Source organism: Rhineura floridana, chromosome 7 (assembly GCF_030035675.1).
Source record: "Rhineura floridana isolate rRhiFlo1 chromosome 7, rRhiFlo1.hap2, whole genome shotgun sequence".
NCBI classification, from domain to species: domain Eukaryota; kingdom Metazoa; phylum Chordata; class Lepidosauria; order Squamata; family Rhineuridae; genus Rhineura; species Rhineura floridana.
In genome coordinates, this window is record NC_084486.1 from 112556061 (window position 1) to 112582093 (window position 26033).

General features: G+C 41.3%; 1 protein-coding gene across 4 annotated transcripts in view; it reads right to left on the minus strand.

Moving 5' to 3' along the window:
* GK5 (glycerol kinase 5) overlaps positions 1 to 26033 on the minus strand; it is a 50218-nt gene that overhangs the window by 22367 nt on the left and 1818 nt on the right. For 3 of the 4 annotated variants that reach the window (XM_061636916.1, XM_061636915.1, XM_061636917.1), the window contains exons 2-6: positions 11519 to 11612; positions 10156 to 10231; positions 5249 to 5342; positions 4975 to 5106; positions 3802 to 3877 (exon numbers count right to left, since the gene is read on the minus strand). In XM_061636916.1, the coding sequence (XP_061492900.1) occupies positions 3802 to 3877; positions 4975 to 5106; positions 5249 to 5342; positions 10156 to 10231; positions 11519 to 11612 (472 nt within the window). Of the gene's footprint in view, positions 1 to 3801; positions 3878 to 4974; positions 5107 to 5248; positions 5343 to 10155; positions 10264 to 11518; positions 11613 to 26033 lie in introns of those variants that run through there. The other variant, XM_061636919.1, reaches the window with a different exon arrangement.

Here is a 26033-nt window from a genome sequence, read left to right on the forward strand (position 1 = left end):
TCTTTAGACAGCAAAGTCTATCTTACATGAGGTGATCTTATAAATAGCCCAACACATGTATTCTTTTGTACTGTGTGAATATTCTAGAAAGTGTTCAATGGTTAACTGGTTAAATTTTAACCAATATTATATCCCCTCTTTTATTCCCAATATTACCTAATATTTACCAGTTCTTTCCTTAAGGTTTCTGTTGATCTGCACAGAACGTCTTGCTTATCCCCATGCCCTTGTGATATATTAATGATGTTACAGATGGTAAAGAATCTTAACTCTTAGGGTCTTCCTATCTTGTGCATTGCTAAAGCCTTGCAATCTCTGAGTAGGTTATAATATTTGGAAAGTTGACAGGGGATTGTCCTTCAGTGGTGTTAACGAAGGTTAGGCTGCCCAATGATTACGTTTATGAAAAGGAGTATTGCTCTTCACCAACCAATCTTTAAATGTTAGACGGTTTCTTAAACACTTTTAGATGTTTTAGATGATAATTAATAAATAAATTTATTTATTAAATTAATAAGTTATTTATTATTTAAAGGTGTTAGTTTTCTCTTTTGCTTCTGAGATATTATCTAGAATGTACCAGTGGCACATAATACTTCTTTTAAGGGACAAGCTAACATTATCATAAGTCATACTACATATCATTCTCCCATTTGGAGTTCTTTGCTTAGGTCCCGTAAATATATTCCCATCAAGATTCAGTGCTCTTTCCAGTGCTGAAACCAATATATTTGATGAATAGCCCCTTGATCTACAGTCATCATATAAACCACTGGACTTCCCTAAGGAAGTCCTGACAGGTGGAACATTTGTGTCTCACCCTCAGAGCATACCATATACTTCATGCAATATTTATCTATCCGGGATGTGAACCATCAAATCTTAAAAGGGTTCTGCCATCAGTAGGTTTCCTATACATATATATATGATATGTCCTTTTTCTACTAAAATGTCAACTAATGTCCGTACGGCTGTAAGTTATATTGGAGTTAATATTGCTATCCCTGCTATTTAGCCATACTACCATTTATTTATTAGATTTATATCCCACCCTTCCTCCCAGTAGGAGCCCAGAGCAGCAAACAACAGCACTGCAAACACTCTAAAACATCATAAAAACAGACTTTAAAATATATTACAACAAAACATCCTTAAAAACATCTTTTTAAAAAAACTTTTAAAACATATTTTTTTTAAAAAAGCTTTAAAAACATTTTTTTAAAAAAGTTTTAAAAACATATTAAAAAGCAATAATTCCAACACAGACGCTGACTGGGATAAGGTCTTTACTTATCCCATACTAATAATTGTTTTGATTTCTCTACATTACTTAACCATGTTATAAAGATATCATCAGTGTATCTCCATCATACTTTCACAGGCATCAAATAGAAATTACACTCTGCATGGATAAATGTATCCTCAAAATAACTCTCATATAAATGAGCAATGGCAGCAACCACGAAGGATTCCATTGCTAACTCTCTGACTTGATACTAAAATTGTCTGGAATAAATAAAGTTTATTGTTTAGCGATTTTCATTAAAGACAATAAAATGCATAGGCAGTTTCCACTAATAAAGTAGAACCTGTTCTGTACTGGTGAGAGCTTCATCTTGAGGAATACTGATATAAAGGGATCCAACAACACAGGTTACCCGGATGTCCTCAACTGTATCTGTTGCCAGTCCATTCAATTTATTAATAAAATGAGTAGAATCTCTGATATCAGATTTCATAAAGGTGAACAAGTGCCCTAAGGGGGAAAAAACCTCACAAGTTTAGACAGAGGTTCCAGCAGATACACTGCTAGGATTTCGTTGTTTCAGCTGAAGGAGGTACTTACTACATTTCACAGAAACTGAAAATCTTCTACATCCTACTATAACTCTGTCCTTATTTTGTATTTTAACAGTTACAGTTAAACAAATAGAATTTTTAAAATTAATATTCTAATTTTTATTCGTTATAATTGCCATTTATTTGCTTCAATCAGGATTTTAATTTTAATGTTTCAGTTTATAACCAGTCATATTTAACAGGTAGGCAAAGAATTTCTTGCATTGTGTACTTCTTATTTTGTTACCATTTATTCATATTTTTTCAGTTGACCATCTAAAGAGTAATATTTGAACTTCATTGGCATTCTAAGACTTCATTCCTATATAGTTCATGTATTTTATGCTTTATAAAATACAGTATTCTTTTTGGTGGCTACTAAAACCTTTTTGGTTTAGGCAAGCCTATTCAGACATAAGACATGAATGACCATGGATGAAGTAGTCAGGCACTGACAAAGGACCAATGAGGGTGGAAAAATGAAGACTTAGGGGTGAGCACTAAGGTGGCCAAACTTGCTGATGATGCTTAATTGTTCAGAGTCGCTAAAACAAAAAGGGATTGAGAAGAGCTCCAAAAGGACCTCTCTAAACTTAGTGAATGGGTAGTAAAATGGCAAATGCAATTCAATGTAAACAAGTGTAAAGTTATTCATATTGGAGCAAAAAAATCTTAATTTCACATATATTCTCATGGGATCTGAACTGGCAGTGACTAACCAGGAATGAGAGCTAGGGGTTGTAGTGGATAGCTTGATGAACATGTCTACCCGGTGTGCAGCAGCTGTGAAAAAAGGCAAATACCATCCTAGGAATCTTCAGAAAAGGTACTGAAAATAAAACTGCCAATATCATAATGCTGTTATACAAATCTATAGTACAGCCACATTTGGAATACTGTGTACAGTTCTGATTGTCTCACCTTAAAAAGGATATTGCAGAGCTGGGAAAGGTTCAGAAAAAGGCAACCAAGATGATTAAGGGGATGGAGCGACTCCTTTATGAGGACAGATTGCAGCATTTGGGGCTTTTTAGTTTAGAGAAGAGGCAAATAAGAGGTGATATGATAGAAATGTATAAAATTATGCATGGCATGGAGAAAGTGAAGAGAGAAAAGCTTTTCTTCCTCTCATATAACAATATAGAACTTGTGGGCATCCAATGAAGCTGAATGTTTTAAGATTCAAGACAGACAAAAGTACTTTTCCACACAGGACATAGTTAAACTATAACATTCACTCCCACAAGAGGCAGTTATGTCCACCAACTTGGGTGGATTTAAAATAGGATTAGAAAAACTCATGGAGGAAAAGGCCATCAATGGCTACTAGCCAGGATGGCTGTGCTCTGCCTCCACATGCGGAGGCAATATGCTTCCAAATACCAGTTGCTGGAAACCACATGAGGGGAGAGTGGTTCTTTGCCCTCAGGTCCTGCTTGTGGGTTTCCCATGGGCAACTAGTTGGCCACTGTGAGAACAGGATGCTGGGCCATTGGCCTGATCCAACAGGCTCTTCTTGTGTTCCTGTGACCCAGTAAGGCAAAATTATTTCAGAAAAAGAAAATTCAGGAAAAATGGATGATTAAGTGACAAAGATAGTGTGAGATAATAGAATTTCCTTCAAGGCAGACTTTGAGCTACTTAGCACAGAAATTTTTGTATCGTATGTTGCACATTTTGCATATTGGTTTGGATCCAACTGTTGCATGAGTGGAAGGCTGCTTGTGTAAAAGCTTTTTTGTCCACTTATCTACCCAGCACTTCCTGAAAATCCTCTCCAAATGTTTGGGGGATCCTTTTAAACAACATGGGCTGTCACAAAGGGCTGCAGTAGGAGGGGCGATTCATTCAAAATCAGACAGAAGAACATGTGTGAGCAGAGTCCACTTTCACAGCCTTTGGATCCAACTACTTGTGTGTGTGATTGTATGTACTTCTTTACTCTTTAATCACCCTTCTCACCTTTGGTGAGTTTATATAGTAGCCATGTGTCAATTGTTCCAAAACAGCAATTATTGTCTTTAATAGCTTGTTCTACCTGAAAACAAACACACACACAGATCACATTTCAACATGGCAAGTGTAACAAACTTCAACATAAGTTACAACAGAAGTTGAATTAAGCAACATTATGATATCCAATGACAAACTAGTGTTGTTATAGCGAAGGCAGCAGTTTCCCCAGAAGGTTCCACATGTCTACTGAGCCATCTTATTGCTCAAAAGGCCTTTCTCTGTATTTTTTTAAATAAATGGGTAAACTTGGCTTATTGACTGATGCTAGCAAAACAGAAAGTTACTAAAATTCTCTACTATAAAGATTCATAAAGGGATTGTCAGTTTAAGTGTAGTTGGTTCTTTTAAAATGTATAACTTTAACTCATATTTATGTTGGAAATAATATGATTTTGGTATTTTATGTTGCTTTTAATGGGTCTGTGGCTGAATAATAAAGTTTGAATTGATTTTGAAAAATAAATAGACAGCTTTATCAGTGGATGCCAAATTGGTGAAGGCTATTATTATCCATTCCTGGAATCCCAAAACCTACAGCAATTATACCAGATTGTCTACTTCTTCTTTTTTCAAAAAGAAGTTTCTTTTGTTACCTCTCATTCTGGATATCACAGCTATCTTTCAGACTAAATTACTTTATTGTTCTGGGCTTAGAGAATACATTCAGAAGTACAGAGCACTGAATTCATCCCAACAGGCTAGGTATTATGTTCATCCAGAATTGGCAATAGAGCACAACAAACAAACCAAAATGTAAACATATTGCCATAACTTTGTGTGTCCTGGGAGAAGGCAAAAGTAGATGTCTAGGCCTGGGACCTAATGCCATCAGTTCTTGAAGTTGGCCTGAAAATATTTTGAACCATTTGTTTGTGTTAATATTTTAAATTATAAACCACCTGAAGTGCCTTGGCAGAAAGGCAGTATATAAATGGAATAAAAGAATAAATAAATAACCAGTTGACACATTTCATAATGAAATTTACTCTATAATCCATGTTAATTTTAAATAATATACATTAAACTATTATCACTATTATCCTGAAAGAGAATCCTTTGCCAGGATAAAGAGCAAGCCAATATAAAGCTCAATATAGAGAATATTAAGACAAGCCTTACCTCATATATATGTTGTAAAACCCAAGCCAGTCTTAAAGAGACATGCTGTGTTGTGAAATTAAGATAACTTGCTAACAAAAACCGATCAATCCGAGTGAAAAAGTGCAGCAGTGAAGTACCACCATGCACTGCCTGTTCCAAAACAAGATTCATTAGGTAAATACTTGGTTTTCTATACTAACATGCCTCCAATTCTTCTTGGTCCTTTGAAGCAAGTGTGTACCCTCACACCCAACCCTCCATGCTTTTAGTAAAGGCATGGATACTTCCTCACCTTCAGTAAAAGAGATCTATTCCAGGACTTTACAAGTTCAGCAGCTCTCACATCCTGCCAACTTATGAAGTTATGAAAAGGCTTTCCTGTCTTCCTGAAAAAGCAAGAAGAGATCCCCAACTTTACAATAAGCACAACATACAACGTGCAAACTAGATCACTATAATTGTCCCTATACTACAGGTTCTGGATTGGGGCAAAGTCATGGCAGCAAGAGAGCCAATGCTGAGATAATAGCTTGCTGAAGGCCATCCAGCTACTTCATGGTTGGGGCATGACTACACATTATTGCAGAAGACACTTACTTTGTTTTGCTCGCCGAGAGGGAGAGGGAGGGGCGGGGGAGTGAAGGCTGGGTCAAATGCCTCTCCCTCCGTCATCATTTTCATTGGAGTTGTGAGTCCTGCAAAGATGGGACGGGCCATTGGAGTGGGGAAAAGGAAGTCGATTGACTTTTGGATTGGGTGTTTTCATAACATATGAGGTGGCCCAAGAGCTTTTTTTTTTTTTTTAAAGCCCTCTTCTATTTACAATACAGAGCCAGTGTGGTGTAGTGGTTAAGGTGCTGGACTACGACTTGGGAGACGAGGGTTTGAATCCCCACACAGCCATGAAGCTCACTGGGTATCCTTGGGCCAGTCGCTGCCTCTCAGACTTAGAGGAAGGCAATGGTAAAACCACCTCTGAATACTGCTTACCATGAAAACTCCATTCATAGGGTCGCCATAAGTCAGAATCGACTTGAAGGCAGTCCATTACATTTATTTACAATTTAAAAGCCCAAGCGATCTAGTGTCCATGTATTTTGAAAATGGGGCCTCAGATGGCCCTGGGAGTGCTGCTACATGATGATGTAGCATTGTGCCCAGGAACAGTGAATAAATTAAGATGGCTGCCCCTTGGGCTTAAGCCATCTTTTCCAGGCATGCAACAGTTGGGCTGCTGCTGAGGCACGAAGAAGCGGCAGGCTGTATTTTAAAACTGTCAATAAAAAAAGGGAAATTATTTTTCCCCACTCCTAGAGTCCTCTCCCACCTTTGCAGGGACTGCAGCTCCAGTAAAAAAAAAAAAGGGGGGGGGAGAGAAAGAGGCATTGGCTGCTGAGTTACTGCCAGGCATACAGTATAGCTACGGCATGAACCTACCCAGACCCTGTGTTTGTTATTTGAGGTCCTTCTTTGTGTGTCGCTTTGAGGTACTTGCAGAGTGGCCACACAAAGGATATTTCAGTGGTGGCTCCCCAAACTGTGGAATACTCTCTCTAGACAGATGCACCAGGCACCATCATCATCTTTTAGGCACCTGCCAGACATTCCTGTTTGCCCTGCCATTTGGCTCTTAGTTGGGGTCATACAGTATAATGATCTTGTATTGGTGTTCATCTTTTAAGAGGCTGGGGTAAAAGACATCTTGTTTACGTTTTGCAGGATAAGCACTTCTAATAAATAATGCTATTTTATTTATTTCTTTGATGTTGTTTTAAATGTTGTATTCTGTATGCTTTTATAAGTCAGCTTGAGACATTTCAGGGATGCAATAGGGATGAGAAGGTCTGTCCATTTCGGCTCTCAGTTTCTCATTTTTCAAATCTTAAATTCAGTTCTCCACAGTTCGAGACTAATTTGCGATTGTTTTTAAAAAAATCCTCATGAACATTCTCCAGCATTTTAGTGCAAATTTCTCCGAATAAACATGTTTTTGTAGGCGGCTTTGACTAATGTACACATTTGTGCATGCCATGTTGCATCATATAATGCATTTCTGTATGTTATTTTCACTCATATTTATGCACACATTCTCCTAACATATGAACTTTTGTAAACATTGGGTGGTGAAATGCATTCCAAAATTCAAAAAAGGGTGAATTCCTAAGGATGGTTGTGTTTCGGTTCTCATATTGTTTCGGAAAGTGCAAATTTGATAGGTAACAGCTTCAAATGCAAACTGAATTAAGCAGCTGAGAATTAAGTTTCAGGGGCTAATTTTTTTCAAACAACTGTAGAAACTGGGAAGCATTCCCTGAGAACATTCTGTACAGTTGCTCTCAAACTGTGGAGTACAAAATAGTGAGAGCTGAAAAATAATAAACTGACTCATGATACAATCCAGCAATAAATGCGTAATTTCACACTACAAGTGGTAGATGGCATGTTTTAATGTCAAAACTCTTGGGGTCAGATTTCAGCTCCTCTCACTGCTCACCCCCAAACTCTGCTCCAGAGGGTTGGAGGACCCTCTGGAGCACATTTGGAGGGTACATGGGATGAGAAGAAGGGGGAGTCCCATTTTGTGAGAGGAACTCTATGTGCACTGTATTAAATAGAACCCTCTGTATTTAGAAAAGCAACATATTAGAGCAACGCTTCACCATAGCATGCTGGCTTTGTATTCCCAGGGATTTTTTTGTAGCAATTTCATACATCACAAAACAACCTGGGTATCTCAAGTAGAGAAATTAATTTGAAGACTGAAAGCAGTGCTTGTTAGGGTGCAACACTGTCAATTATGGTTTCACCTGAAATGATAACAGTCGCACAGGTGCAGACAGGCAGCTCTATAACCTAAAAGGTAAAATGTATTGAACTGCACCTGGTTCTAGTGGCATAATCCTACTGTCAAGATCTTCAGTACATTCATTTACATAAATCACATTTGTAAAATCCACATCATTGCTACAGGTTGCGCTTACATGCATACAAAGGGAGGAGGAGAAGCTTAAGCTGTTTATTTGATCATTGAGAAATAGAAGCCTCATCTGCACTAAAGGAATGCAATCCCTTCCAGTAGTAATTCAGAAGTACAGGGTCCCTTCATGATCATCACAGCTATGCCCCCTCCCCCCTTTTCTCTGCTGGGTTGAGAATGAGATCTTTGTTAACACCTTCGCTCACAACAAGAGATGTTCATAGAAGCCAATAAGGGTGAAAGGGGAGTGTTAGCTACTGAAAAGAGTCTTCTCAGTTGCTGACTCATCTCGTTTCATTCTCATTGGCAAGAAAAGGCAAGGAAGCATGTTAGAAGTCTCTTCTCAGTGGCCAGCACACTCCCCTTTCATGCTGATTGGCTTGTAGGATGATGGAGACAGGGATCCTGCTCCCAAAAAAGTAAGGGGACTAAGACGCTCTGAGACCCCAGACAACTACACCCCTGATCTCCTCTCAAAATAATCCAAATTAATTTAGTGTGTGTGTGTTGCATTACGTTCTAGGAAGGTAATTAGACTTTCAGCAAAATAACTTATTTTACATCTGTGAGATTTATTCAGTTTACAGTTTAAAAGACTGAGGACACCTATTGCTATGCCTCTTTTGATATGAGTTATACTCTGCGCAAAAAGTTGAACTAAGCAGTGATACTGTACATACAAAAAATATTAAAAGAGATTGTTTTCTTCACTACACTACTTCTCAGCTTGGCATTCACTGCCATAAGTCTGTTTTTGTAATTGATTCACATACTGTTTTTTGACTGCAAAATTTGTGAATCTGTTGGAAGTATTGCATACTTACAAGTGAGTTCAGTAATAAAAGAAAAGGATTCAAATAGTATGGATCAAGTGAAAAGGTTGGGCAGAAAGAAGTCTCCCTCCTTGCCTCCCTTTTGTTTTGCTCTCCAAGCAAAAAACAACCCACTATTTGGTGAGAACATCTCGGGGAGGATGATGTCACATTTCAAGAGCTGTCAGGATGCATCACTGGACTTTGTCAGAGTCCCATCAGCAAGAGAACCCAGCAAGTGAGAGACCTAGGGTGCTTTCACACTGCACTTTATTCCGTTATTCTGATGATTTATTTCCTGTTAATTTGCGCATTAAATTTGAGCTTTCACATGACATAACGGGTAGCTCCGGAATTCTGGTGGAATGTAGTGGAAGTTTAGCACTAATTTCCGCAATAGATGATACCAGAAAAATTCCGATAGCAGGCTGGGAACCCAGAAGATTGTGGGAGTTTTGCGCTAGCTGCCACTGCCCACGTGACAGCCATCCCAGCATGCAGTGCATTCCCGCCCTTACCAACAGCCCTCCCAGCATGCAGCCTTAGCTCAGCCTGTGCTGCTGCTGCTTGTGCTCAACCAGAGCCTCTGTGTGTGCTGCCACACCTCTCAGCTGATCGTGATCGCGATCGCGATCTCGCCTCTTTCAACCCCCCACGCACCGAAAGAATAGGCCTCAAACCAAAGGTAGATGAAGACCTGCTCATCCGGTGTTGCGTGAGGCTGAATGAAGGGGGGGGGGAGAAAAACTCTGCTCTGTGTGTGAAAGACTGTTTCGCAAAATGCCGGTATAACAGGTACTGCAGTGTGAAAGGGATTTTTGAAATCCAGAACAAAGCGCTACCTTTTTAATCCGTTAAACTAGCACTATTAGCCCCATGTGTGAAAGCAGCCCTGGTGGAATACAGTAATGTTGTCCTAATAGTCCTTGGGTTGGCTGAGGTGCTTTCCCTCAACCATGGCAATCACCCTGCTATAGGCCCAAGGCTACTTTCTGTTGCCAGAGATAATTCCCCAGAGAAATGAGCAAAGTGGGGCTTGTTTTTCTGAGGGGTGGGAGAGTAGGAGAAGCCTATGATTTGCCACCCTTTGTATCTGCCACAAGTGGCAAACAGCAGATTTAGCAACAGTCAATAATGTCTTCAAACAACTGACTGACTCAGTTATGTATTTATGTAGGTGATGGACTGCCTTTTAAAACTGCATTTGAAAAAATGTCATCCAGTAATGAAAGGATGAGCCAGGGCTCCTTGCTTCTCAACCCTGCAGGAGTATTAGATGCACATACAGACACACTTAGGAGCAGCTACCCCTGACTTGCAGCATGACCACATTAAAAAATAAATGCATTTATAAACATTTGTCTTTGATGGTTGCAAACAACTGTTATAACCAGCATGCACTCTACATACTTGTTCCATGTAATGAAAGTTGCCCGCTGTGTCGAGAGTCCAAGAGCAGAAATTTGATTCATTTGAACTCCAGCAGCTACAAGAAAAGTTTGAACACTGACCAGTGACCTTCATGGAACAAATGCAGTAATGGAGGCTTAGTATTATCAATTATTCATCCATACTCATTCACAAAGAATTTCATTCCACTTAATTCAACAACTTAATAAAAGCCAGTTGTTCATTCATCAGGATAATATGGGTACTGAAAGAGTCAAGGAGATGTTGCAATTCAAAGATGATGCAAGGGGTTGGGGAGAGCTGTGTGCAAAGTTGTTTAAAAAAAGGCTTGCTACTTTGGCAGTAGGAGGAGATAGTATGTACTCACACAGCTTTGAATTTAGCAACATGGACCTGGAATAAAGTGGCCTAACAAAGTTATACAAGACTAAAAAGCACACAGATATTTATATTTATAATTATAATTAAGGGCTCAGGGTGGCTTTGCAAAAGCACAATTCCCAGGAACACAGAATAAAATTCCATCACATTAAAGATTCTCCAGCCTTGAGCACTAAATGTTGCTTAGCTTTAGTGAGTCTCAAGAAGGAATTACCTCCATAACTTACGAAGATATGAATCTCTCCCTTTATATCTTGCTGTCTGAATATAAAAAAGTTAATTAAGGGACTTGGATAACTTTCTCATGTGCCTGGTGGCCATTCATGCATTCAGTGTGCATGAGAAAGAGGCTCTACACATGCACTGATGTAGATGTGTAAAGATCCTTCCCTTGAGGGGGGATTCCGGTTGGGCCAGGATCCTCCCCTTGCTTGAAGGGTTGGTACACACATACAGTCCCTTCTCATGTGCCCCTAAAATGGAGATGGTGAGGTGTGCAGCCATCAACTGGTGGGGCCTGTTAGGATTTCTAGTAGTCTTCCCAGCTGATGATCCCAGAGATTTTGAGATACTCCAATATGAAGTCAAAATTAAATGGTATGTTTGACAAGGTAACCATTTGAAGTACTTCTGTGAGGTACATCCCACATTAAATGGGCTTCAAATACATGTTCATCTCATATCTTACTGTTAAGGTAGGTATATAAGGGAGAAGGATTTGTCAGGTATCCTGGTCACAAGCCACTTCAGATTTTAAAAGGCTAAAACCAGCACTTTGGGCCCAGAAATGGACTGGAATCCAGTGCAGCTCACAAAGCACAGGCAATGTCAGACCTCCCAGTCCCAGTTAATAATGTTGTGGCTGTATTTTGAACCAACTGCAGTTTCCAGACTGTTGGCAGCCTCACATGTGACACATAGCAATAATCTAAACATGAGGCTACCAGAGCAGCAGTAATTGCATGGTTACTTGCATGGTTACCTTGAACTGCCTCTTTAACCACACCAACAAATTGCGTCCATAAACTTTCAGGTTCCAGTTCAACCCAACCTGGCCGAGGATGAAGGACTTCTACCTATTAACAACAACAACAAAACAGGTTTACAAGTCAAGCAGATCCAAAGCCATGAATGTTAATGAAACGTACAAAAAAAGGCCACTTGACTTGTTAAAAAAAGTTACTCAACTGGAAGAAAATTCCACAACTGCAGGGCCACCATCAACACAGCCCTGTCTTGTGTGGTCACCAATCAAACCAATTGGGCAGCAATAAAAACACTTTTGTTTCCACTTTTGGCTTTTCACTGGCAAGGTACTTTGAGAGTTCCCCCTCCCCTCGTTTGCTGTGCTTTGGGGTGCCTCCCTCCTTGCTTTTCCGCATGGTCACCAATCAAACCAATTTCACTGGTGGACACACAAGCAGATCTTCAGACTCATTGTGAGTGCAGGCAATCATTTAGATAATTTGGCTCCAAACCATTTAGATCCTTAAAGGTTAATAGCATTTTGAATTGGGCCCCAGAAATGCACTGATAGCCATTGTAACTGGCACAGAAGTAGTATTACATGCTTAGACTTTCTGGAACCCATGAACACCCTGATGGCTACATTTTGCCCTAGCTGAAGTTTCCAAGCTGTCTTCAGAGACAACCACTCAAAGCGCAATGCTGTAGTTTAGTTTAGAGATAACTAGCCCATGAATGACAAAGTCTGGATCATGCCATTCCAGACAGGGCCACAGCTGGCATACCAGCCTGAGTTGATAGAATGAATTCCTGCCACTGACACTGCCAGTACCAGTGCCTTTCAGGCAGTGATGAGTTCAAGAGCACTCCCAGGTTCCATACCTAGTCCTTTAACCTCATCAAGGACCAGATTAACTCTCACCCACAAGCCAGAGATGACGGAATGGAACTGAACTCTCCCAAAACTGCCTGCTATGAATGGCCCTCCAAGAAGGACCAGAGTCATTCTAATACAATACTTCCTAAGCTCAGGTTGGACAGAAGGATACCATAAGTCAATAGTGTCAAAAGCTGCTGAGAGGTCTAACAGGAGTAAGAAATTCCTACAATGAAAGTTCTTCTGTGTACTCATTTTGCGCAAATTGAATTATTAAAAAACACTCAAAGCAGTGTACGGCAAGATAAATGTAGTGATTGAAAATTAATGCAGAATATGTATATAAACAAGATGTTGGCACATGCAGGGTTTTGCAGCTTTTATGCAAACTGCGTAATGAAAAAACACAGTGAAAAAAATGAGGTATCCAATCTTCGCACACAACGATTTACATACAGGTTACCAGTTAACCTACATGGAAGGAATCTTTGTGTAAAAATATGATTATTTTAATTATGTTTACCCCACATTTTCTACCCTCAAGACAACTTACATATCAATAAAATACGAGTGATTGTATTTTAATGTTGTGCTTTTAATTGTATTTTTCTCTCTGTATGGAATAGAGAGTCCATATACATCCTTCACGCATATCGATGGATTATGAAAAGACATCTGGATCAGGTTTAGTTCAGTCAAATTTACCATGCTCCATTATCTTGACTCAGAACAGAGGATAAAACACAGAAGTGTTAAAAGGTTTTATTTAGATGTTTGGACCGACATTCCAGTAATATTAAGGAGACTGAGTTTTGTGCACTTCCAAAAAGTGGGGGGTTCTGTCTGAAATAGGAGAAAAGCAATACAAATCAGACAAGTTTTAGGAGCACCGCCCTGGGCTCCTACTGGGAGGAATGGCAGGATATAAATCTAATAAACGAACAATACATGTATGATTTGAATTTGAATTTATTCTTGCGGTCATAGACCAGTACACAATATCAAACATCATATAAAACTGGTTAAAAATCATACATTTGCTAACTATAATCATGGCTGTATAGGCAGTTGGGCTAACAATGTTCTGCGATGGATGATTGCCATAGCACAGAATCTTGCAACACTACACGTGATTTGAGTATATTGATCCGATAGAAGATAGGTGGTGTAAAAGGAAAGGTCCCGGCCAGGAATCAAGTTGATTATTGGAGTTAAATGCAGGAGATGGAGATCATGATAAAAAGGGCAGATTAAGAGTACATGGGTTACTGTTTCAATTTGTCCCATCCCACAAGGGCATAATCGCTTCGTACGGGGAACTCCCCAATATCTGCCCTCTAAAAGAACAGATGGGAGCATGTCGAACTTCACCAATGTAAATGCTTTTCTGTATCTCACATTAGGGAGCGAGCTGAAGTAATGTGGGAGCGCAAAGCCCCTGGTGTGGGAAAGGGAATCATCCTTGAATATCATCGACAATTGATGACTTTGTAATTCTACATCCATGATTCGTTGTGATATAGCCAGCCATGCTTTAGAGTAGCCCAGCATGGAAATCGCGGGAGGAGAAAAGCCAAGGTTTGCAAGTTTCTCAATCAAAGACTTATGCCATTTAGATCGATAAGAGTCAGAAAGTACCAGCGGGGCCAAGCCCACGGGGCAGAACCGCAGTTTTAACCATAACCTTATTCTTAATTTCCAAATGCGGGCCTCAATTGTAGGGAGACCAGCTTCCAGTCTTAGAATATTATTTGAGACACACGTCAGTGTCCCAAAAATGGATCTTAAAAATTGGGTTTGGACGGGTTCAAAGGACACAGATTTGGAGTATATCAATGCCTGAGAGCCGTAGAGCATTTGGGAGATGACCTTCGCCACGAAGACTTGTAAAGCGGAGGGAACATATTGACCTCCCTTAGTATGAAAGAATGACAATAGAGCCTTCGAGGTCCTCCGGGTATTAGTGATGGTATTCTTTGCATGAAGATGCCATGCTCCTGAGGAGTGGAAAGTCACCCCCAAATATCGATATGAATAAACCTGTTGTATTTGAAGTCCATTAAGTTGCCAGTTGTGCCTCACCTTTTTCTTGGTGAACACAAGTACTTTCGTCTTCTCATGGTTAATGACTAACTGTTGTTTGGAGCAATAATCTGCTAAGGCCCATAGTAGTCGACGTAGACCAATACTTGTCCGTGATAGCAGGACTGCATCGTCAGCATACAGTAGTATTACTAGGGGTTTGTTGGCGAGTATAGGAGGGTGAGATGCAATCTGTGCCAAGGAGCCAACCAAAGAGTTTATATAAAAATTGAATAGGGTTGGGGCTAAGACGCAGCCCTGTTTGACACCCTCATAGGTAGAAATTGGCTTAGTTAGATGGCCTGCATTGTTGCACCTAATACGCAGTCTGGTGTTCTCATAGAGACAGCATATGAGAACTAAGAGGCGTCTGTCGATGTCAGTTGACTCAAGCTTTTCCCAGAGCTTGTCTCTGGGTATGAGATCAAATGCAGTTTTAAAATCTATAAAAGCCGTGTAGAGAGATCCCCCCTTTTTAGTTGAATATTTTTCTACTAGATGCTGGAGTACTAATATATGGTCCATGGTAGAACATTCCGCTCTGAACCCTGCTTGCTCCTCGGCCAGGATATTCTCCTGGGCCAGCCAATTTTGTAGCTTATCGAGCAAATGAGTGGCATATAGTTTGCTATGTTTAGGAGGCTAATTGGCCTATAACTGGCAGGGTCAGAACGGGGGCCTCTTTTATAGATTGGGACAATAGTGGCTAGACCCCAGTCTTCCGGAACTCGGGCTGTGCAGTCGATGGTCGTAAAGAGTGCTGCTAGGACTGGAGCCCACCACTCTAGATTGCACTTGAATATTTCAGGAAGGATATTATCGGGTCCTGGTGCCTTGCCCATTTTCAGCCTTGTAATGAGGGAAGATATTTCCTTTGGAGATACCACGGGCCAGTCAGGGAGATCTTCAGGAATGTTCACAGTATATTGGGATTGCTCCTGCCCCCTAGAGTGGATGTTATAAAACTATAATTCCCATGATTCCACAGAAATGTGATATTCAGGGCTAGGGGGAGGTTTGGGCCAACCCCTGGCTACAATTAGCCAGAAAGTGGCCGTGTCTTTGTTCTTTGAGGCCTGGATTAAGGTCTTCCATTGTTGTATCTGTGCCAGCCTTTATTTGGTTTTAATCAGTAATTTGTATTTCTTCTTCAGCACAAGATATTCCATAGGCAATGCTGAAAGGTCGAGGGCTCTGTATGTTCTGTAGTTTGCAGCTAAAAGCTTCTTCAGGTCTAGACACTCTTGGTCAAACCAAGATTTGGAATTGAGTGAGGGAGCACGAGAACTTGCCACGTAGTTTGATATTAAACATTTTTGAAGCTCCATAGACAATTCTTGATACAATGCTAATATATCTGTCTCAGGAGTCGCAGCCATAATAGTATTGTGTAAATTGATATTACTATCTGAATTTAGAATTCCCTTTATTTCTAGCTCTATTTTGGCCGACCATTTGGTGCCGGTAATTTTCATTGGGAGATCTATACCCACAACCGGAAGCCATTCAGCCTGGGGGGATATATTGTCGTGATAGAAGTGTGCAACTAATGGGAAATGATCACTCTCCATACAATTCCCAACCGTACATCTGGCCACTGAACTTAAAAAGTCAGATGATATTATAAAAAAATCAATTACAGAGGCATACATGTATGATCATTTTCTCTGTCTGAATTCCAGAACTTAATAGTTGACTAAAAAGAAAGTACATATGGAAGAAAGAGAACCAGCAAATTGGTAATGTGATCATTTCAAACAAAAAGGTAGGCTGTCATATTCATGACCATTAAAACATTTATACCATATTGCCAATGCCATAAATTAGTTTCAGTGTAGCTTCATCTGTTGTAACAGTTTATGATCCAACTTTTACTACGCTTAAAAATTCTAGAAAAAGATTAACTTTATAGTGGTGTACCCAATGGTGTCCTTCACGATGAAAGAAGGCTCTTTAATCCTGTGGTGTCTTCCGTCAGCAGGACAGGGAGGGAGGCAATTTTACCTCCCTCCCTTTTGCACACAAAGCATTTTAGAGCTACAGACTTGCCCCACTGTAACTTTCCTTACTGAATTCAACAATGTGACAACTGTTTATGTTCCAGATGAGTAGGCATTGCTCACTTTGTTAGCAAACAGAATTAGAAGCAGAAAATGCACAGATTTCCCTTCGTTCTTGGATACAGGAATAAAAATGACTAGTTTCACACAGTTGTTTTAATTATGAATGAGATGAGGATTAATTCAGCTGCCCATTTGCTACTGGGCCAAGTTCAAGGTTCTAGTTTTGGTGTACAAAGCCCTATATGGCTTGGGACCAGGATGCCTGAAAGACCACCTTACCCCTTATATACCCAGTGGATCACTGCGCTCTGCAGGTAAGGGCCTCCTGCAGATACCATCTTATCAGGCGGTTCGTTCTGCACAATATAGGAAACTGACCTTTAGTGTGGCGGCACCTACCCTGTGGAATTCCCTCCCCTTAAATATTAGGCAGGCGCCATTCTCTGCTATCTTTTCAGTGCCTGTTGAAGACTTTCCTCTTTCAACAAGCCTTTTAAGTTGAGACCTATCCCAGTCTGCATCTGTTGGAATTGCTTGTTAATGTTTTTAAAACTTTCTTTAAAAAACAATATGTTTTTTAACCTTTTTTTAACATGTCTTCAAAACTTTTTAAAAATGTTTTTAAAGTTGTTTTGTTTTAATGTATTTTAAACTCTGTTTTTATGATGTTTTAAAGTGTTTTTAGTGGTTTGTTTGCTGCTCCTGCTGGGAGGAAGGGCAGGATATAAATCAAATAATAAATAAATAAAAAGCCCACCCTGGACCCATTGGCTTGTTACAACTACCACCTGGTCACAAATACCTCCTTCTTAGGGAAGGTGATTGAAAGGGTTGTGGCGCAGCAACTGCAAGTACTCTTGGATGAAACAGATTATCTTGACCCATCCCAGTCTGGGTTCAAGCCTGGTTATGGGACTGAATCGCCCTTGATCGCCCTGATGGATGACCTTTATCGGGAGAAGGACAGTGGGAATGTGACCCTGTTATTCTTACTGGATCTCTTGGTGGTTTTTGATACCATTGTCCATGGTTTCCTTCTGGGCCAACTTGGTGAGATAGGTATTGGAGGCACTGTTTTACAGTGGTTCTGATCCTATCTCCTGGGTCATTTTGGGGCGAGGAGTCAGCAGTATGCTGACGATACCCAGCTCTGTTTTCTCTGTAACATCTGAATTGGGAGATGCCATGCAAGTCCTGGACCACTGCCTGGACTTGGTGGTGGGCTAGATGAGGGCCAATAAACTGAGTCTGAATCCTAGCAAGACGGAGATGCTGTGGGTTGGTAGTTCCCGAGTTTGGATAATTGGTCAGTTGACTGCTTTGGATGGGGTCATACCCCTCTGAAAGAGCAGGTCCATAGTCTGAGGGTGCTCCTGGATCCATCTTTGTCGTTAGAGGCCCAGGTGACCTCAGTGGCTAAAAGTGCCTTTCACCGGCTTCAGCCGGTAAGACAGCTGTGGCTGTTTGTGGACCGGGATAGCCTGACCATTGTTGTCCATGCACTGGTAGCCTCCAGCCTGGATTACTGTAATGCACTCTATGTGGGTCTACCCTTGAGGTTGATCCAGAAGCTACAGCTGGTGCAAAACGCAGTAGTGTGACTGCTCACTGGGGCAGGGTATTGCCAACATGTCACCCCACTGCTGAAAGAATTGCACTGGCTACCTATTAGTTGCTGGGCTAAGTTCTGGGTGAGGGCCCACTGCAGTTACCATCTTATCAGGAGGTCCATTTTTTAAAATGTTTTTAAAGATGTTTTGTTTTAATATATTTTAAAGTCTGTTTTCATGATGTATTAAAGTGTTTTTCGTGCTTTCATTTGCTGCCCTGAGCTCCTACTGGGAGGAAGGGCGGGATATAAATCTAATAAATAAATAAATAGACTCCGAGACTGCCAAAAACTGTGTGAAACCACTCAAAGGGAAATGACACTCAAACCCTTAAAGACTAATTTGGAAGTGATAAAAATATTATATACTAAGCTTCTAACTTTAAGCATCTGAATTCCCTTTTATCAATAGTTAAATCCTGGCAAGCTATGCCTTCATGACAGCTGGTCCACACAGACAATACTGAGGAAGTAAGATAATGTAAGCAACATTATACTCCGCTCTCCATATCAACACGGTGTTTTTATACATATCTATCTCTCTATCTATCTGAACGTAATTGTGATTAACCAAACAGAGGTTTTTATTGTATTAACAAAACGTTTCCGCTTCTGCCTTCATCAGTTGCTAACATACAACATTGATGTTCTGTTATAGGATTTCGCCAACCTCCTAATTTGAGCAGACTGTTGGTGAGAGCTGTGCTTAAGCCACCTATCACCAATCCAGGGTCTCATCCTTGTCACTCCAAACGCTGTATCACCTGTGTGTACCTCAGGGAGACAGCCACTTTTACAAGCACTAGGACAGGCAGGACATATTACATCAAACAGAACATCACCTGCAGGTTCTGCAATATAGTTTACATCATCGAGTGCAAAAGACCAGGATGTCATATCCAATACGTAGGAAAGACCACAACTGACCTACGCACGTGCTTCAGGAACCACAAGTCGGCAATTTTGACAAAAAAAAGTGGAGCAACCAGTTGCAAAGCATTTTAACATCGAGGGTCACAGCCTGTTGGACTTTTCCATTACAGCAATAGAGATGCCAGCAGATCCAGCAGCATTGACCAAAAGGGAGAACTTTTGGATTTACTCTCTGGACACATTGGCACCACATGGCCTGAACCTGGAGGACAGTACCAGCATCACTTAGCTTCTGCAAATGAAGCCCCTCTGAGCATTCCATCCTCAAAGCTCTATAACTGCCACCTTGGTAACAGCATTTGTATGTTGGCAGCTGATGAAGGCAGAAGCTGAAATGTTTTGTTAATACAATAAAAACCTCTGTTTTGTTAATCACAATTATGTTCATATATATTTTTAGGTGATTAACGGAATCCTTATAGGGATCCAGAGCAAGCTTGAGTGAAGTTCTGTTGCTTTCAAAACTCTCTCTCTCTCTCTCTACACACACACACACACACACACACGCGCACACACACACACACACACACACACACACGTTAACAAGTTGAAGCTCAAATTAAGACTGGGCCATGAGTGAGATTAAAGGGTACTGCACTCAGGTACAAATATAAGGAGTTCTACTTTAGAATCATCAACACATTTCACTGCATCTGAAAAAAATGTTCTTCGTTTACAGAAAAGAGAAGAATGTAAAGAACAAGAAATTCAACCATACACAATGGACAGTTATGACACTAATCCACACAGTTCCACTGGAGTCTTCCATTATAGGATGACAATGGATGGAGATTAATAATTACAGCTGCAACAAATAACTTGCATAAGCATTACATCATTATCACCTGAGAATAACTGCAGCTTGGATTCAAAGTATTCAATAAAATGTAACATTGAAATAAGCTTGGGAGTGGGAGGAGGAAATAGGGCATATACAGAAGTGAAGGTGACCATAAGTATCCAAACAACTAGGCAAAAATGGTTATTTACAAAATAAACCATAACAACCAAAATCAAAGATAAGGAGAAATGCATTAAAAATGCATAAAAAAAGAATTCTTTATTACAATAAAATATATTCTGTTATCTACCTATCTAGAAACACTCCAGCAATAAAGGCTTAATGCACCAAATCCCATGAACTATATTTCAAGATATGCCAAACACATTTGCAAACCGCTTAGAGGTTTTTTGCTATCAAGCAGTATATACATTTTGTTAAATAAATAAAATAAACACAAACGTCTTCCATCAGTGGCTTAATATAACCCACATAGCCGAGAGGGGGTGGCAGGGGGGGTCCAGGGAGTGATTGACACATCTCATCATCTTCTATGATGAGTTTCCGCTGAGCCTTGAAGACCTGGCTCTTTAGGCAGGCTTTCGGGGTGGGCTAGGTTTTACTATTATTGCTTCAGATTTTTAATGTTTAATTTGTACGTTTTATTTTGTACGTTGCCCAGAGTGGCTAGACAACCAGCCAGATGGGCGACTAATAAATTTAATAATAAATAAATAAATAAAAAATTCACATGTGCGTGCAGTGCCTTGAAGGAGACAGCAAAGTGACTGCTCCTAAAGAAGCCCTTCCTGGACCCTGAGATACTTGACAACTACTGCCAAGTCACTAATAGCCCCTTTTAAGGTGCTTGAGAGGGTGGTCACAATCTAGCTGCAGATACTCATGGAGAAAACCTATTATCTTGACCCACTTCAGTCTAGGCTCAGACTCAGCTTTGGGACAGAACTGGACTTGGTTGTCCTGACCTTATTTGGGAGAGGGGCAAGGGAGAGTGAGCTTATTGCTCTTGCTTGATATCTCAGCAGCTTTCGATACCATTGATCACGGTAGCCTCCTGAACCATCTCTATGAACTATGAATTGATGGCACTATGTTGAAGTGACTCCACTCCTAACTACGAGGCTGCGTTTAGAGAAAAACATTGGAGGATTATGTGTCTGCCCCCTGGCAGTTTTGCTGTGGGGTGACTTAAGGAACTATTTTATCCCAAATGCTGTTTAATATCTACACAATAGCTGCTGTTGGAGGCAGTATGTTTCTGAATACCAGCTGCTAGAAACTACAGGAGGGGAGAGTGCTGTTGTGCAAGATCTTCCTTGCAGGCTTCCCATAGGCCTCTGGTTAGCCACTGTGAGAACAGGATGCTAGACTAGATAGGCCAGTTGCCTGACCCAGCAGGCTGTTCTTATGTTATGACACTGGGAGTGGTTACTGGGAAATTTGGGGCACAGTGTCATCTGTATGTTGATGACACCCACCTCTATTTCTCCATAACATCTGAATCAGGAGAGACTGTGGCTGTTTTAAACCAGTGCCTGGTTGCAATGATAAAATGGAGATTTGGGGGGTGAATGGTTCCCAGACCTGCGATTTGGGGAGTCAGCCAGTTCTGGATGGTGTTGCACTCCCGCTGAAGGAACATGTGCATAGTTTGGGTATGCTCTAAGTTCCATCTCTGTCACTGGAGGCTCAGGTGACTTCTGTGGCAAGAAGCATCTATTATCAGCTTAGGCTGATACACCAGCTATAGCCTTTCCTGGACAGGAATCACTTAGCCATTGCGATTCAAGCATTGGTAGCCTCATTTCTAGTCTATTATTTTCTATTTCTTTTAGAATTTATTACCCGCTCTTCACCCAGAGGTCCCAGGGCAGATTTCAACAAATTTATGATTAAAAAAGTTCAAAACAACCTAAACAACTTCAGAGAAAATAGGGTGGGTCCTAAAAATATGCATCTCAGATGTCAAAGGCCAGGGTAAAGAGATGTGTCTTCAGCATTTACCTAAAGTTGTACAATGAAGCTGCCAAATGTACCTTGGTAGGGAGGGAGTTCCACAGCTTAGGGGCTGCCACAGAGAATGCCCTCTCACGGGCCACCCCTCCAAGCTTCCGAGGGTGGCAGAACTACCAAAAGGGTTTCCTCTGCTGATCTCAACACCCGAGAGAGTCTGTAGGGAAGAAGGCTCCTCCTGTAGTAGTCTTTCAGATATTTGGGACCTAAGTTACTTAGGGCTTTAAACACAAACATGAGCACCTTGAACTGGGCCTGGAAACAAACTGGCAACCAATGCAGCTGTTTCAAAGCAGGAGTGATACAAGTTCCAAAAGGAACCCCCACCAGTAATCTGGCTGCTGCATTTTGGACCAGTTGATGTTTCTGACTCATCTTCAAGGGCAGCTCCATGAAGAGCACACTGCAATAATCCAGTCTGGAAGTTACCAGAGCATGGAGCACTGTGGCCAAGTCTTCTCTGTCCGAAAGGGGCTGAAGCTGGCAAACCAGCTGGAGCTGGAAAAAGGCACTCCTAGCCACTGAGGCCACCTGAACCTCCAGTGACAGTGTTGGATCAAGGAGTATCCCCAGGCTATGGATCCGTTCCTTCAAGGAAAGAGCAACCCCATCCAGAACAGGCCATCTTCCTACCTCCTGGACATGAAAACTCTGGACACATAACACCTCTGTCTTTTCGAGATTCAGTCTCAATTTATTGGCCCACATCCAGTTCATCACTGCCTCCAAGCACTGGTTCAATACCTCAACTGCCTCTTCTGATTCAGAAGGAATAGAGAGGTAGAGCTGTGTGTCATCTGCATATTGATGACACCTCACTCCAAGTCCCCTTATGACAGCCTTTCAGTGACTTCATATAGATGTTAAATAGCATAAACGACAAGACAGAACCCTGCAGAACACCACAGGATAATTTCCATGGTGGTGAACAGTAGCCTCCCATAACTAAAATATTAATGTTTTAAAGATGTTTTGTTTTAATATATTTTAAACATATTTAGTTATACATTAAATATAAATATATTTTAGTATATATATAAAATATATATATGTCTGTTTTTATGATGTTTTAGAGTGATTTAATGTTTTTGTTTGCTGCTCTGAGCTCCTACTAGGAGGAAGAGTGGGATATAAATTTAATTAATAACAGCAGCAGCAGCAGCAGCAACAACAACAACAATTTGGGAGCGGCTCTGAAGGTATGAGCAGAACCACCGAAGCCCCCAACCCCCACCTCCTCGAGACGTTCCAGAAGGATACCATGATCAACAGTATTAAAATCCACTGAGAGTTCAAGGAGAATGAGCAGGGTCACATTACCCCTTTCTGTCTCCTGACAGATGTCATCAGCCAGGGAGACCAAGGCAGTTTCAGTGCCTAGGCCTGAAGCCAGACTGGAACAGATCCAAATAATCAGTTTCCTCCAAGCATGCTTGAAGCTGGACCGCCACCACCTTCTCAAGCACCTTGCTCAAAAAGGGGATATTTGCGACTTGGTGATAGTTGTTTAACACTTCTGGGTCCAGGCAGGTCTCCTTAAGGAGGGGACGCACCACCACGTCTTTCAAGGCAGATGGTACCTCCTCTTCTTCCAGCGAAGCATTAATCACTCCTGGACCCACCCAGTCAGTGTCCTATGGCTAGTTCTCAGCAGCCAGGATTGGCAAGGGTCAAGGGGGCAGGTGGTGGGCTGCACTTCTTCAAGCAGCTTGTCCACATCCTCAGGCTGCAATAATTGAAACTGATCCAATTCAAGTGGAACAGACAGCGCTCTGGGCGCCTCTGTTGGACTAGCTCTGACTGTGGCATCCAACTCCGTCCGAATGTGATCAATTTTGTTCCCAAAATGACTTGTAAAGTTGTTACAGCTCTGAGGGTGTTAGAGCAGCACTCTCTTGACCAGATGAGAAAAGCCCATTCACCACTTGGAACAGTTTTGCTGGCTGGCTACTTGCAGTCACAATGGTGGCAGAAAAGTAAGCTTTCTTCACCAGCACTACTGCCATATGGTAGGCACCATACTGCAACCTTACCTGTGCTCAGTCAGGTTCAGACTGAGATTTGTGCTACCTGCACTCCAGCCACCGACCCTCCTGTTTCATCACATGCAGATCATTGGAATACCAAAGTGATTTACATGCTCTACTGCAATGGCGGGGGCACTTAAGAGCAATCGTGTCAACGGCTCTATGCATCTCAGCATTCCACAATGAGACAAGAACCTAAACAGCAGCATCAGCCATGCCACCCAGAAAATTCGGCAAAGCATTCAGGAATCCATCAGATGCCATAAGTCTCTGAGGCCAGACCATCTCAATGGGTATCCATGATAACAGACTCACAGTGAGTCCCTCAATCAATGGAGTAGTACCAATCTGCTCTGTGGCAGAGACAAGGTCAGGGCTTGGACTGGACTACCATAATGTAGGGCATCCCTTGGGATTAGTCTGGAAGCTACAGCCTGGTGGTTGAATAGAAACCTAGACTGCACATATTATAATTGTGCTGTGGGAACTGCATTGGCTGTCGATCAGCTACCGGGCTATGTTCAAGGTCTCGTTGATAACATATAAAATGCTGAACAAGGTGGAACCAGGTTGCCTGAAAGACTGCCTGCCTCTAAACAAGACCTGTAAGATCAGTAAGATCATCTGGGAAGTTTTCCTTGTGGTACCTCACTGTACAGCAGGGGTTGTGAACCTCTGGCCTCCAGGCCAATCATGGCACTTCAGAGATCCCATTTGGCCCCCAAGGACATTTTCTCCAAACCGTGCCCACACACCCATCAGCTGGCTCCACTATTGATATCAGCTGATGGGTGGAAGGCAGGGTTTAATTCTCTATTGGCTGCGTAATCCTATTCCTATCAGGGAACAAGATCACATAACCCAGGCAGCAGGATTTAATCCCTACACATCAGCAGAGATAAGTCCTGTACAAAAGTGCCCTTTGACTCAGCTCTTTCCAAAGGCTTTAAAATAGCTCCTATATTTGCATTTGCATCAAATAGGACCATGTGGGCTGTCTTAAAGCCTTTTCCAAGAGTGCCTGTGCTTTCATTTTAATTCCCTGATTTAAAGGGGAGGTACAGAGACTTGCAAAGGCTCTTCAAAGTCTCCCCATGCTTTTGTTTCAAGTCTCCAACTAGGAAACAGCTTTTGAATGTCTCTCCTCTCCCCCTTTAAGTTCCCCATCTCAGAGACTTGAAAGTGAAACACAAGGGATTTTGGCAGATGGGCAGTCCCTCCCATGTGTCAATCATGCAATGTTACAATGATATCATGTGATTGACAGGTGGGAGGCTCTGCCCACCTGTTAAATTTGGCCTGCAAGGCAGATTCTGATAAGGATCTGGCCCATGGAGCCAAGAAGGTTCCCTGCCTCTGCCCTGCAAAGTATCATAGGGTGGTGACTTGAAAACTGACATTTTCTGCTGTTATCCCTGTACTGTGGAATGCCCTTCCCTCTTCCATATGTGAAACAACAACCATCAGTTGCTTCAGATATCTTGTGAAGATTTATATTTTTGCCCAGGCTTTCCCTGACCCAGGAGATTGAACCCTGCTTTACGTTTTATTCAATGAAAGTTTTTATATTGCTGTTTTATTGGTTTTAGACTGTTTTTGTTCTTGTTTTAATGATATATTGTTTTTTAGACTGTACACTGAAGAGATTTTTGAAACATTAAGGGGTTTATAAAAATTTTAAAATAAATTAACCCACAAACTAATCAGGAGATTGCCAAGCCATGTATTACTGTAGCTAGGCTATTACAGTCCAGGAACTGCTGTAGCTGATGCATCAGCCATAGCTGGAAAAAGGTACTCTGTGCCACTGATGCCACTTGGGCCTCTCGTGACAATGTTGGATCTAGATGTATCCCTAAGCTACACACCTGGCACTTCAGGCTCAACACAACACAACCCAGTTCTTGGGCACATGAACCACCTATCTAAAGCATTCCATCCAATGATTCAGTGTTTTGGCCCTCATTCAACCCAGACAATAGTCCAGCCTCACTATTCTGCTGATAAGGGAGAAATAGAGCCGAGAATCATTCCCATATTATTGATATGGAGCTTGAAATCTGATGACCTCTCCCCACAGCTTCGTCGATAGATAATAAAAACCATGGGGGGCAAGAAAGAACCT